The 12841-nt window shown below is 36.5% G+C and overlaps 4 protein-coding genes across 11 annotated transcripts; 3 read left to right on the top strand and 1 right to left on the bottom strand.

Annotated features, from left to right (window-relative positions):
- Nucleotides 1–197: 197 nt before the first annotated feature.
- Nucleotides 198–2585, top strand: LOC664037 (putative inorganic phosphate cotransporter). Of its 2 annotated transcripts, XM_015982779.2 has the most exons (8): nt 261–279; nt 335–416; nt 463–638; nt 1092–1340; nt 1392–1697; nt 1743–2025; nt 2075–2316; nt 2369–2585. In XM_015982779.2, the coding sequence occupies exons 2-8, from the start codon at nt 404–406 to the stop codon at nt 2501–2503; spliced, it is 1404 nt and encodes a 467-aa protein (XP_015838265.1). In that variant the 5' UTR covers nt 261–279; nt 335–403; the 3' UTR covers nt 2504–2585. The 2 variants fall into 2 exon arrangements, with proteins under 2 accessions (XP_064213438.1, XP_015838265.1); XM_064357368.1 differs by having other exon boundaries at nt 198–416; nt 2373–2585.
- A 52-nt stretch (nt 2586–2637) lies between these two features.
- Hacl (2-hydroxyacyl-CoA lyase) lies at nt 2638–6893 on the top strand. Its single transcript, XM_970050.5, has 3 exons — nt 2638–2963; nt 5143–6578; nt 6630–6893. Exons 1-3 carry the CDS (start codon nt 2913–2915, stop codon nt 6847–6849), a joined length of 1707 nt encoding a protein of 568 aa, XP_975143.1. The 5' UTR covers nt 2638–2912; the 3' UTR covers nt 6850–6893.
- A 1637-nt stretch (nt 6894–8530) lies between these two features.
- On the top strand, nt 8531–10240 carry LOC135266481 (uncharacterized). 6 transcript variants are annotated; one of them, XR_010334543.1, is made up of 5 exons: nt 8531–8789; nt 8842–9035; nt 9086–9373; nt 9421–9795; nt 9860–10240. XR_010334543.1 is itself a non-coding variant. In XM_064357318.1 (5 exons), the coding sequence occupies exons 3-5, from the start codon at nt 8979–8981 to the stop codon at nt 10221–10223; spliced, it is 1131 nt and encodes a 376-aa protein (XP_064213388.1). In that variant the 5' UTR covers nt 8531–8789; nt 8842–8858; nt 8911–8978; the 3' UTR covers nt 10224–10240. The 6 variants fall into 6 exon arrangements, 3 of the variants coding, with proteins under 3 accessions (XP_064213388.1, XP_064213387.1, XP_064213389.1); XR_010334544.1 differs by having other exon boundaries at nt 9435–9795; XR_010334545.1 differs by having other exon boundaries at nt 9086–9193; nt 9435–9795.
- LOC107397861 (uncharacterized) lies at nt 10185–12837 on the bottom strand. 2 transcript variants are annotated; one of them, XM_064357315.1, is made up of 6 exons: nt 12332–12837; nt 11896–12273; nt 11711–11843; nt 11458–11649; nt 10761–11404; nt 10185–10697 (listed from the first exon to the last, which is right to left on the bottom strand). In XM_064357315.1, exons 2-6 carry the CDS (start codon nt 12233–12235, stop codon nt 10264–10266), a joined length of 1743 nt encoding a protein of 580 aa, XP_064213385.1. In that variant the 5' UTR covers nt 12236–12273; nt 12332–12837; the 3' UTR covers nt 10185–10263. The 2 variants fall into 2 exon arrangements, 1 of the variants encoding a protein (XP_064213385.1); XR_010334541.1 differs by having other exon boundaries at nt 10185–11404; nt 11711–11840.
- Nucleotides 12838–12841: the final 4 nt, after the last annotated feature.

Genomic DNA, 12841 nt, shown 5'->3' on the forward strand with positions numbered 1-12841 from the left:
CACTGATGTTTTTGGTCTTAGAATACTAAAAGTGAAAATACTTGTAGCATTTTTTATCGTGGTTTTATCGTAATCTAAATTTTGCTGTGAATATCCATAATAAAATTTTATGCAAAACTTGTTTTTAATCATAAATTAGTTACATAACTATTAGAATATAAAAGCAAATACGGATTTATAAACAGATTACATTAAAAATCGTGTTGATAACATTGTCTTAATTTATTAATTAACACGAGTGGCATTATCCGTTCCCCCTTAATTAGTCCGTAAAAGTAGGTAAGTACCGACTTTCAAGTGCATGATAACACGAAAAATCTCAACAAAAAATCAGCAATCCTCATTTGTGACACGACAAGTCAAAATTTGTCCTTTTTGGCAGTTGTGATCCTGTTTGTTCACGATGGTTAAATTAAGTAAGTACCATTTCTACGTCTACTTTGTTGTTAATCCGCTCCTTAGAAATGCCACCATATCGGCTATGGATCGCTGTAATGGTTTTTATGACAACTTTTACAAACTACATGCTGAGAGCGAACATATCCGTGAGTATAATCAGCATGGTTGAAAAATCGAAGAAGAATCATACAGCTTTTTGTGCAACTGCTGCCGACAATTCAACTAAACCTGCCGCCAAGGTAAGTCTTACAGGAATTTTGGATATGCTACATGTTTAAAATAACCGCATAAAAAATACATGAAAAAGGTCCTAACAAAGAGGGTATAATTTCATTTTTCTTCAGATTAAATAAGTCTACAAACAATAATGTAAATAACAAATATAATAAATTTATAAAGGAAGACTGACTGAAAGGTGAATGTTCAAAGATGAAAAGATAGAGGGGGGAGTTATCATTTTACCACCCAAATGCAGCGAAAAAAATAACAATTCTTAAATAAGAAAAAATACAAGAAATAAGAAAAATATATTAAAACAACTATAATCAAAAAAACAGTATAACAAATTAATTGAAACATCATTAAAGGATAGGTATCTCTCTTTTATTTACTCTTTTTTATTTAAAAATCAATAAGTAAGAAAAAACAGATTTTGAAATTTGAAAATTAGTCCAAAAACCCTATTTTCGAAGGACACAACAGGAAGTCAAACCTTCAACTGGAGCGAAGGAGATGTAGGTTGGATCCTTTCTGCCTATTTCTACGGCTACTTCCTCACAACTATACCTGGAGGAGTGGTTTCAAATTACATCGGCCCTTGGCACACCCTTCTGTGGTCGAGCCTTGGCAGCGCCGTCTTGACTGGTTTGACTCCCCTTTGCGCCATATCAGGAGGTGTGGGAGGGGTTTGTGCTAGCCGATTTTTCATCGGCTTTCTTGGGGTTAGCAAAATACTTTTCCCATTAGTTTGAATACTTGAAATAATTATTTAGGGGGCAGCATATCCGGCTGTGAACGATTTAATCGCAAAGTGGGCACCACCCCAGGAAAAGGGCAAATTTTTGGCAGCCATGATGGGCAACACCTTGGGGACGGTGGTGACTTGGAATCTGGTGGCAGCGGCCACGTCGGCCTGGGGGTGGGAATGGGGGTTTTACGTCTTGGCCATTTTCATGATGGTTTATTGCATTGTCTTTGGAATAATTGTGAGGGATAGACCCGATCTACACCCTTGGGTTTCCGACGAAGAAAAGAAACATATTTTGGAATCTCAAGAAGGGCATCTTACAAAAAAGAAGGTGAAACAAAACAAAATTAAATGACTATTTTCTAATAGTTTTTAGGGATTTCCCCCATATCACAAAATGTTATGTTGCAATTTTCCCTTCTGGGCCTTGGCCATAGCCCAGTTGGGTAATTTGTGGGGCTTGAATCTGATCATCACTTACGCCCCCAAATTCATGGCCGAAACCTTGGGCTTCAATATTAAAGCCTCAGCCGGCCTTGCTGCCCTTCCATACATTGGTCGCCTCATCGGCAGTAATATTTTCGGAATCATTGGCGATTTTATGCGGAAAAAAGATATAATGTCTGTGACCAAAATCCGAAAATTCTTTATAATTTTTTGTAAAATTCCCCCTCAAATAATCCCACAGTTGACTAAAATGTTTTTTAGCCCATTTTATCCCAGGCCTCTGTTTGATACTGATCCGAGCCTTCGGATGTATAAAAGAAGGCGTCATAGCCATGCTGGTGCTAAATCAAGGATTCAACGGCGCATGCGTGGTCAGCCATTTGGTCAATGCGCAAGATTTAGCTCCGAATTTCGCAGGATCCGTTTACGGAATCATTAATTTCTTCGGCATGACCACGGGAATTTTTGTACCCCCGATAACGGGATACTTGAATACGAATTATGTTTGTTATTTATTTATTTTTTTCAAACTTGTGGCATAATCGTAAATTTCAGACAGGATTTAAAGGCCCCACGCTGATATTCATGATTGGAGGAATAGCGTATATAGCCACCGGTGCCATATTTATAATTTTTGGATCGGCTGAGGTGCAGCCTTGGAACAAAAAGGAAGGCGAGGAGGAGGACTAGATTATTTTGTTTTGTTTTCAAATTTTTGTGCCGTATTCACTTATTGTTTATGTAATACTTGCCAAATAAACAATCTCGATTATCTTTGTCAATATTTAAACACTTATTCGCCTGACATATCAAAGTCCAAAATTGTGCGAAAACGAAAAGTCATTCCTACTTACGTCCAAAAAGCAAATCATTAAAACTAATTCAACGAGAATCCTTATTTTTGATTTAGCTGTAAAGATAACGCCATTTCTTTGTGGTCCTTTTGATTTAAAAGGCGCATCCAGCAAAATAATAATGCCATTTCCCCACGTTCCCCTACCAGGTTGTTATTGTTAAGAACCGATAAACGTCAAGCAAGGTTTGTGCTGTGTTGTTATCAGAGTGAAACAAGTTTTTAGAGGTAAAACAGCGTAAAATAATGGAAGAAATCGATGGAAACGCAATACTTGCCCAAGCCCTCAAAGAACAGGTAAATTTTGATCATTCCTTCGCTTCCATCTAATTTTGGAACAGATTTCTACGCTATTTTTCGGAGATACACACAGATGTCGTCAAATACACTTGTTGCCTATGCTTGCGAGTGTATTACACTTTTTAATATAAAATCCTTGAAATTTGAATTAGCCAGTTTAATGTAGCTACACGTATAGAGAAAAATTGTTACATCAAATGATAATTAAGCTAAAAACGTTCTTTTAAATTCTATTGGTTTGCAGACAATTTTTTTATTTTAAGATATTTCAGTAAAGACTAAAAATAGATATTAATCAAAAATAAAAAAATGTTACGTTTAAAAATATGAGCTAAGCCGCTTGTTCTTTATTAAGTTTGTTCACATTGACTGTTACAGTGTACGAGCGCTGAATGAATTTAATTTTCTTTTTTTTTTTGAACTTAAAATCATTTGTAATCATTGGAGTATCAATCCATTTTAGCGCTCAAAGTTCTAAGAAAATTTTACCTTACTTGTTGATTTTTTTATGTTTGTTATTAAATATCTACTTAATAATTTTTTCTCTAAATATGTGAATTTTTCCAGAATTTTTTTACTCTTCCTTCCAATCAAAATTAATTAGGTAATTACTCGGAAGGATCAAAATTAAGAAACGAAAATATCAATTATTCGAAATTGTATAATTTCTAGTGTTATTCATTGAATGGTGTTTTTGAGCGAAAAAATTTTTTAAAACTTTTACTAGCACCAAAATTACGTTTTTCGTTGACTGTTTGATATTAATGAAATATTTTATTAAAAAAACTCGTAATAAACTCGTTTATTAATGGGCGATTATTAAACTATTAAAGGCACTCACTCGCTATCGCTCGTTCGTGCTTTAAGCAGTTTAGTTTATAGTTTATTAAATAACTATTTTTTGTATTTGTTTTTATTAATTATTTTTTGGGGCTAGGGTCATTTTTTTTACGGATTTTGATGGCAAAACAAAATTTACCTAAGCATTGCTTGTTTTCAGAAGACACAAGGATAACTATTTAACTATGTTTACTAGTCATTAATTAAATTAATTTAATTATAAGCAATTGCAGACAAAAACTTGGAAAAATTTGCAGGTATAGAGAAAAATAGATAGTACCTGTTTAATAGAAAACGCTGAATTTTGTTCAAATATATCGTAAAAATATACTTTTATTGGACTTAGAGTACCTACACTGGAAAAATATAAAAAATATAAAGGAACTCTAATTGGACTCACTGATTTTTCTTTTTTGTTTATTAAGTTAATGGTAATGGTATCACAATGATTATAAAATTGTCTCTTAATAAACGCTCATTGTTTATTTATAATAATTAGTAATAATACATACGTAATTAAGAAATAAAAAAAATAAATAAAAAATTATATGGAATGATTAAAAACAACAATGACTATTGATGATTCAAAGGGTTTTCTGGATTTTTTATCAGCAAATACTATGCACTTCATTTTTGCTATAGTGTGTTTAATTTAAGATTAAATGATATACATCTACGTAGTCTTTTACTCTTTTCTACGCTGGAATCGATCTTTGTACAATTACTCAATCAATTAGTTACCGCTTTACAAGTGAATATTTTGAATAAAATTACGTAATTCGACAACATGTTCATTACCTGAAAGAAGTTATGATTGAGATCTTTTTTGTAAATTTGAATTGACTTTAAGCATTTTTTTTATTTCTCCCGTGTTCATAACTGGCAAGGAGCGTAAAAATCCCAATTCTTCATTGAATACTGACCGTGAATTTATTTTGCTTCGACCAATACACGATTTTATTATTTGTTTGGAGAAAAAAATTTTTTTCTTAAAATCTTGTGCCCTTTTAATTTTTTGCGATCGGGCTTTTTAGGCTTCTGCTATAATACCTCACTGCTTATAATATGAATAATATCTTTAATTCGTTATCACATTTCTGTGAAAAACATTTTTTTCATTATGAATTATTTAATACGTCTAATTTTTTTTCAAAAATTTTTCTCTAAAACATTGCGTTCTTTTATTTTTTTGCTAGAATACTAGAATACTAGAATACACTGTTTGGAATATGAATAATATCTTTAATTCGTTATCAGTGTTATCACATTTCTGTGAAAATTTTTTTTTCATAGTAAATTATTTAATACGTCCAACTTTTCCTCAAAAAATTCTCAGGGCATTGAGTACGTCTTCGGCATCTGCGGCTTTCCGGTAATCGAGCTCAGCATGGCCCTCCAAACGGCCGGCATCCACTACATCGGCATGCGTAACGAGCAAGCCGCCTGCTACGCCGCTCAGGCCATCGGCTACCTAACCGGAGTCCCCGGCGGCGTCCTCGTCGTCTCCGGCCCCGGCCTCCTCCACGTGTGCGCCGGCATGGCCAACGCCCAAGTCAACTGCTGGCCCGTGGTGGTCATTGGCGGCTCCTGCCCGCAGGACCACGAAGGCATCGGCGGCTTCCAGGAGTGCTACCAAGTGGAGCTAGCCCGCCCTTACTGCAAATACTCCGCCCGGCCGCCCAGCCTCGCCCTCATCCCCCAGCACGTGGAAAAGGCCGTGCGCTTGGCCACATACGGCCGACCCGGAGCCGTCTACTTGGACTTTCCCGGGAACCTGCTCCAGGCCCGCACCACTATCGACAAAATCCCCAAGCAGTACACCGCGCCTGAAATCCCGGTGATTTACCCGGAGCCGCGGAAAATCGACGAGGCCGCCGCTTTGATCATGGGGGCCCAGCGACCGCTGGTGATAGTCGGGAAAGGGGCGGCGTATGCACGTGCCGAGGGGCAAGTCCGGGAGTTGGTCGATTCGACCAACTTACCCTTCTTGGCCACGCCGATGGGAAAAGGGGTGGTTTCGGACACCAACCCTAACTCCATCCAGCCTGCTAGATCCCTAGCGTTGCAACGAGCCGACGTTGTTTTGTTATTAGGGGCTAGGCTGAACTGGATCTTGCACTTCGGGCGCCCCCCGAGGTACAACCCCAACGTCAAGGTCATCCAAATTGATGTTTGTGCCGAAGAATTGAACAACAGTGTCAAGGCGGCTGTGGCCATCCAATCCGACCTTAAACCAGCAGTGGGGCAATTGGTCCAAAGCCTCAAAAGGCGTAACTTCACCTTTAGCAAAAACTCCGATTGGTGGAACGATCTTAACAAGAAAATCCAAGACAATAAGAGGAAAGTGCAAGAAATGACGCTTGATGTTTCCGAACCTTTGAACTACTATGCCGTTTTCCACCACTTGCAAGAAGTTTTGCCCCAGAACCCCATCATAGTGAGCGAGGGCGCCAATACCATGGATATTGGGCGAGCTGTGCTAATGAACGGCCTACCACGGCATAGACTGGACGCTGGTACTTTTGGTACCATGGGTGTGGGTCTAGGTTTTGCCATCGCGGCGGCCCTTTATTGCCGCCATTTTGAGCCCAAGAAAAGGGTTATTTGTGTGGAGGGCGACTCAGCGTTTGGCTTCTCGGGGATGGAGATTGAGACCATGGTACGGTACAAACTCCCGGTGATTATAGTCGTGGTCAACAACTCGGGGATTTACGGAGGCTTGCCCCAGGAAGTCTACAAGGATTTGCAGGAGAGTGGAGAAGTCACAAAAGTGTAAGTACCATGTTTTCACTTTTATCATAATTTTCAAAACTATTTTTTCAGGACACCTCCGACCACTCTGTTCACGAGCACCCATTACGAGAAAATGATGACGATGTTTGGGCGTCAGGGGTACCACTGCACGACCATTGCCGAGCTGCAGAAAGCCGTCAAGGAAGCACTGAAGGAGACCGAAGGTCCCAGCATTATCAACGTTATTATCAGTCCTTCAGCCGACAGAAAACCGCAAGATTTCAACTGGTTGACTGAATCAAAATTGTAATTTTTGTACTGTTGTTATAATAAAGTGTTGGTTAATTACGAAAACTGGGTTAATTAATTCGTCAAATACGACCTCGACCGCAATAATAGTGTGTTATTCTAATGTGGCACGAATGTTTTTGGAGCACGACGAAGGAGTGCTCCAATAAAATGGGTGTCACAACTAAATCTTATAAAACGAGTGTAATATACTATTTTTTCTACTTTCTTGTTTGCTTTATCCTTCTTGGTGATTTAATCAATCATAAACTTTTTGCCCTTTGGGAGCGCCCAATTTCCACAACAACCGACGTTGTTACAGCAAAATTAGTGTTTTCCGGGCCCGGGTCATGTTTTATCCTCGTAGGGACGCAAAGAAAGCACCGGAATTTAGTGTGTGTGATTTACATATTTAACGACGGTCGATTGATTTTTTGCGAGAGGCACGCAAAAGGAAGTGAATGCAAGAGCCCGATAAAAACGATTTTAGTGGGGCTTGTGTTGAGTACTCTCATAAAATCAGGGTCAATGCAAAAGACGCATTGTTCCAGTTTTTTATTTTTAGATCGGAATTAAATTAGGTTAATTCAAGTGGATTTACACAACTGTCTAAAAATAAGTTATAATCCGGCTTTTGTCGCCTTTTTACCTTGACCATCAACTAAATTCCCGACTTGGTGGATTTTTCTATGAATAAAATTTAAGTCGCGGGAAACTCGACCAAAGCTAGAGGATTTGAAACGGCTGTAAATTTCTTACTCCAGCAATAACTTCGTATCCATCATTCTCGTAAATTTTCAACGGTGAGGGCCATAAATTTTAGTATTTTTGATCAAAATCGGTAAATAATGATATACGGCTGCACTCTGAGTGGCTTACATTGACTTCAAAAAATATAAAATCAGTTGGGAAGATTTACAGGAAATCGAAATAGTATATGGAGGACAAAGTTAGGGTTGAATTAATCGAGTTAGCGGAAAGGTAGAAGTGTAAACGGAAGTAAGTTTAACGATGTTTGCTCAAAAGGAATGGTTATTGATTACGAAATGATAAACAGTTGCTAATGTTGGGGATTTTGGGTAACAGTTCGAAAAAATTTCCTCTTGTTGAAGAGCCAATAACATTGGAATAAATTGTTTTAGGTACATAAAATAATAAAAATGTAATTCAAAATTCTTGTGTTATTTACCTTTCAACAAACATTTTCATTAAAAAATATTTCTATCCCAACCTCGGTTTATCTTATATTTTTGTATTTTTTTTTAAGAAAACATTAAAATTTTTATTTCAACGAATGATAAAACAGAAATTGCTGAAATTCTTATTTATTTCCTCTAGAAACAATATTTGGTTTCGGTATCAAATTTTAGAAAATATTGTAAATATACTTTGACCGATAAAAATTTTGCTGAAAAAGGTAGCATTAAAAGTTGGCTACATCCAGAGCTAGATCTACATAATCTACATTTTATAGATAAATGGCATGAGAAGTAAAATATTGTAACAGATTTATGAAACAATCTCTATAGTCTATAAAATAATAATAATAATAATAATACTAATACTAATAATAATAATAATAATAATAATAATAATAATAATAATAATAATAATAATAATAATAATAATAATAATAATAATAATAATAATAATAATAATAATAACAAGCGTTCATTTAAAAAAAAACTCTAGAGTGCTTTGAAATACGCGCTATCAGTCGTGACGTCACCTCCCCACTCTTATTACGGTAGGTCAGTTGCTCAAAGCTAAACAACCAGTCTTTTACATGTGGTGTAATACGTTTTTCGGTTTTTTGGTTGTGTTTGTGCGTTAATAACGTGTCAAATAGCTGCAGCGGGTGTAATTTGTGCCACTAGAGACTTTAATTTAATTTAGAAGTGACTTTTTGTGAAAATACGAACTTTATAAAAGAATACAGGGAACCACGTTGTCGGTGAGAAAGTGAGTAAGCTTTAATTATACTTTGAGAAACTATTATATTTATGCATTTTAGTGGCAGAAAAGCACATTGTTAAGTTTCACTTTATTGCGAAATTTTTTGGGGACGGTAATCGCTTTTTAGTTCGGGGAGAAAATGCTTTTACCAGCGGTCACGTCACCAAATTTAGGTTTGATGGCACAGTACAACCGATGAGAATTTCTGCAGAAGTTCTACCGAGCATGAAAAAGCTAAATTATACTGTGGAGGTTTGTATTTATTTAACTGTTAGACATTTCTTCTACAAAGTGTGTTTTAGATTTCATATGACCTAGAAGAAGGGGTTAAGACGGCACATTGTACCTGCCCAAGGGGCAACGTGGCTTGCCATCATATGGCTGCAGCATTATATTATGCTCATTATAATGTAAGTGCTACTGACATTGAGTGTCAGTGGAGTGCCCCATCAAAAACAACACCACAAACAGAAGTCATTAAGTTAGCTGATGTTTACAAGCCGAAATTATCAAACTATACGGCACTGTCTAGGTCCTCTACTGAGGACGAAATTATTCAGTTCCGTGCCGAAATAGGCGTCACGAATGTGGTGGGCTTCACTTGGCTCCTAAGACCAGAAGCAAGTGAAGAAGCCAGAAAAATTATTGCAGATATCGAAGAAATTCTACAAAGCTTAGAATACGTGCAGGCCATAGACAAACAAAAGTTTCTTTTGGAGAAGTGCAGAATAGATGAGGCACGCATTAAACTGGTTGAGGCGTGCACTCGGGGCCAACATGTTAACGAAAATTGGCATGTAGCAAGGAAACATCGTTTAACGGCCAGCAGGTTTGGCATGGTACTATCTGCTTGCAGTAGACGAAGATTCCCACCCTCTTTATTTAAAAATTTGGCGGAAGGCTATTCGCTTGACAGGGTTGCTGCTGTGCAGTGGGGTAAGACCCACGAGAAGACAGCGCTCAGAGAATTTGAAGAAGCGACGAATCTTAAAGTCCAAGAGACGGGATTTTGGTAGGTCGAAAATAATTAACACGTATAACTTAGATGAATAATGTAATATTACTTTTTTTTGTAGGTTGGAAGAATCAGGCTTTTTGGGAGCAAGTCCTGATGGATTAGTGGAAGAAGATGGGATTCTCGAAATTAAATGCCCATATAAATATAGGGACACTGACAGTTTGTCTGAAGCCCTGAAGGATAAAAAATATTTTTATTGGAGGGATGAAAATGAGGACATTAATCTTAACAGCAATCACAATTATTACCACCAAGTACAGGGGCAAATGCACATCACTGGTCGAAGTATCTGCTACTTTGTCGTGTGGACACCAAAGTGCACAGAGATATTTCAAATTGAAAAAGATCCGGGGTGGTCAGAAAATATCAATATTTTAAAAGAATTTTATCTTGACCAATATATTTCCTTTATTTCACAATAATAAACTGTATATAAATAGATGGTTTTTATTTTACATTATTTTAATCATCACAATCCTGAAACAATTCTGCTACCTCTTTAATTAATGGAAATTGGAGGTTTGTTAAAGCGGCAGTCGCTTTAAAAACAATATCTCCATAGTGGCACAAAGACTCTGGCAAAAAATTTAAAATATGATAACATTTTAATCGGCGTATTGCCCTTTCGACGTGTATTCTTGCACGTGCAATATTTTCGGTACACTTAACTTGCTCTGGTGTAAATTGGACATTTGATAAAAAAGGTGGAATATTCAAAGTGACCCCTGGTGGCAGAATATTTTGGATCAAAAATCCCTTATCGGCTAAAATCATATCTCCAGTTTTTAACATGTCGATTATTCCACAATTTAAAACAACTTTTTGATCAGAAGTTGATCCCACGTATAAATCACTTACAAATGTGATGACACCATTGGGTGCAACTCCAATTAGCCCTTTGAAAGTATTATGATGTTTGTAAGTACTATATGTTAATTTCTGTGTTGACATAGACTTACGTGATACCACAGTGAAAATTTCGGTACAATCTAGAACTGCTCTACAATTAGTAAAATTGCTAAAACATGTTGGCAAGCAAGATTTATTTTTTTCGCGCGAAGGCATTGTCGTCATAAACTGTTTATATAAAATTTCATATATTACATGGACAAATGTTAAAATAATATTAGAAACTGTGCTTTGGGCAACCCCAAAGCGTTGCGCCAAATCAAGTTGAGGGAAATTGAGTCGTAATTTTACTAGGGTTAAAAAGAGTTGGTCAATTCTAGTTAACTTTTGGACTGTCCATTTGTGGTAATATTTTATGTCCAACTTTTCGATTAAGTGAAACAATGCTTCGAAAATCTGGCTATTGGGAAGACCGGTATATAAAACAATGAGTTTGTCATTTCCTTGAACATTTTCATAGCAAAATCGTACTGTCAGATATTGTATTTTTGCTTTAAGTTCAGCATTTTCCTTTTTGAGAAAATACATTTCTGCTTCAAGAGCCGCATGTGACACCAAGGGTGCTTGCACACCCATAGATTCTAACGGAGCATCTTGAATTATATCTGCTGGTGCTGCAACTACGGCTGTAGACGTCGATGGCACTTCCTCTAAATTCATTGTCGATGGTACTGTTTCTTCCGGTATATCAACACTATTCAAATGATCAAATTGTAAATCAATTTAAAACTAGGATTCACTTTTTACCTTAATGATTCAGCGGAACTAGAACAAGAAGGGAGTCCTTGTTTTTTCATCTTTTTTTTTTCTGGAGATTCCACTTGAAAATAGGCTCTTTTTGCGATATTGTGCAAAAATAATTCAGGACCATTTTCCTTTCTTCCATCCCGAAAATGGCAGCTGCAAACGTAGGCTCCTGGTCCGGGTTCTACATCTCTTCTACATTTAACAATGAAACAAGCAATTAAAAATTAATATCAAAACATCTATTAAAAATTACCTCAACAATTTTTTCCATAGTGCTCGTTCTTTTCCCGACTTAGGAAAACTAAAAAAATGGCATTTATCGCGAGTACTATAGTGTTTGCAATCTGGAGCCCAACACATTCCCATAGTTGTGATGTAAAAACCTACTACACATGAACTATCAAAGTATCGCAACAAAATATTATTCACAAATCATACCTAATGATGTACCACAAAAATGAGATAATGTCTTGGAAAAACAGAATTTTAAAAATTCAAGAACACGAAGATATGGAGAACGATCGGAAAAAACACGATAACAAAAGACACTCACGAAAGAAGCACAGAACTCACAACCCGTACTACTTTCAACCATGTATGTGCCTGAACCCTCTACCCTCGTATACCTGCTATTCATCCCTCGTGATGGGGGAGGGGGACAGAAAACAACCCGTTTATTGGGGTTGCGCCGGTTGCACCCCATGAATTCGTCATTCAGAAGAAATCCAATGTCATTAGTGTGGCAAACCATTTTTCCCTCAGTTTTAAAAGGCCACATAATAATTTACATCAATATGATGTCCAAATTAAGAAAAACTGAATTTTGAAGTTTGAAAAAAGTTAGGTTAGAAAAGGATTTATGTGTTCAACTTACAGAAATATTAGCTCAGTTGCTAAAATCTTTAAGAAACGACATTGCATTTTTCATAGCTATCATTTCTCTGTAAAAGTAATGTTCCTACACTTCTAGCATTAAAGAAATACGAAAAACTTTTAAATGCCCATAAGAAAAGCATTGAAAATGGCGATTGTTTAGCTTTAAGGTGCTGACCTACCTCAAATGTCTACGTCACACTGATAGCGCGTATTAAGAAACAATTGTTTTGCATGTCTGTGATTAATTCGTTCTCTCATAACCTTACTTTTTGACAATTAAAAAGATAACAGATTTTCATAAAAATATTTATTTATTATTTATAAAAACTGTTGGAAATGTCTTCCTTGTTGTTCACCACACATAACACATCGTCTCTGAACACTATTTAACAATCTTTGGCTATGAATTCTGGTTTAGTAGGCAACCAACAATACAATGATACAAATTGATCTACGAAATCCGTAAAAATGTCAGAGCATGCTGCGAGTTTTTTTAATAATGAACACC

Source organism: Tribolium castaneum, chromosome 6, assembly GCF_031307605.1.
Source record: "Tribolium castaneum strain GA2 chromosome 6, icTriCast1.1, whole genome shotgun sequence".
NCBI classification, from domain to species: domain Eukaryota; kingdom Metazoa; phylum Arthropoda; class Insecta; order Coleoptera; family Tenebrionidae; genus Tribolium; species Tribolium castaneum.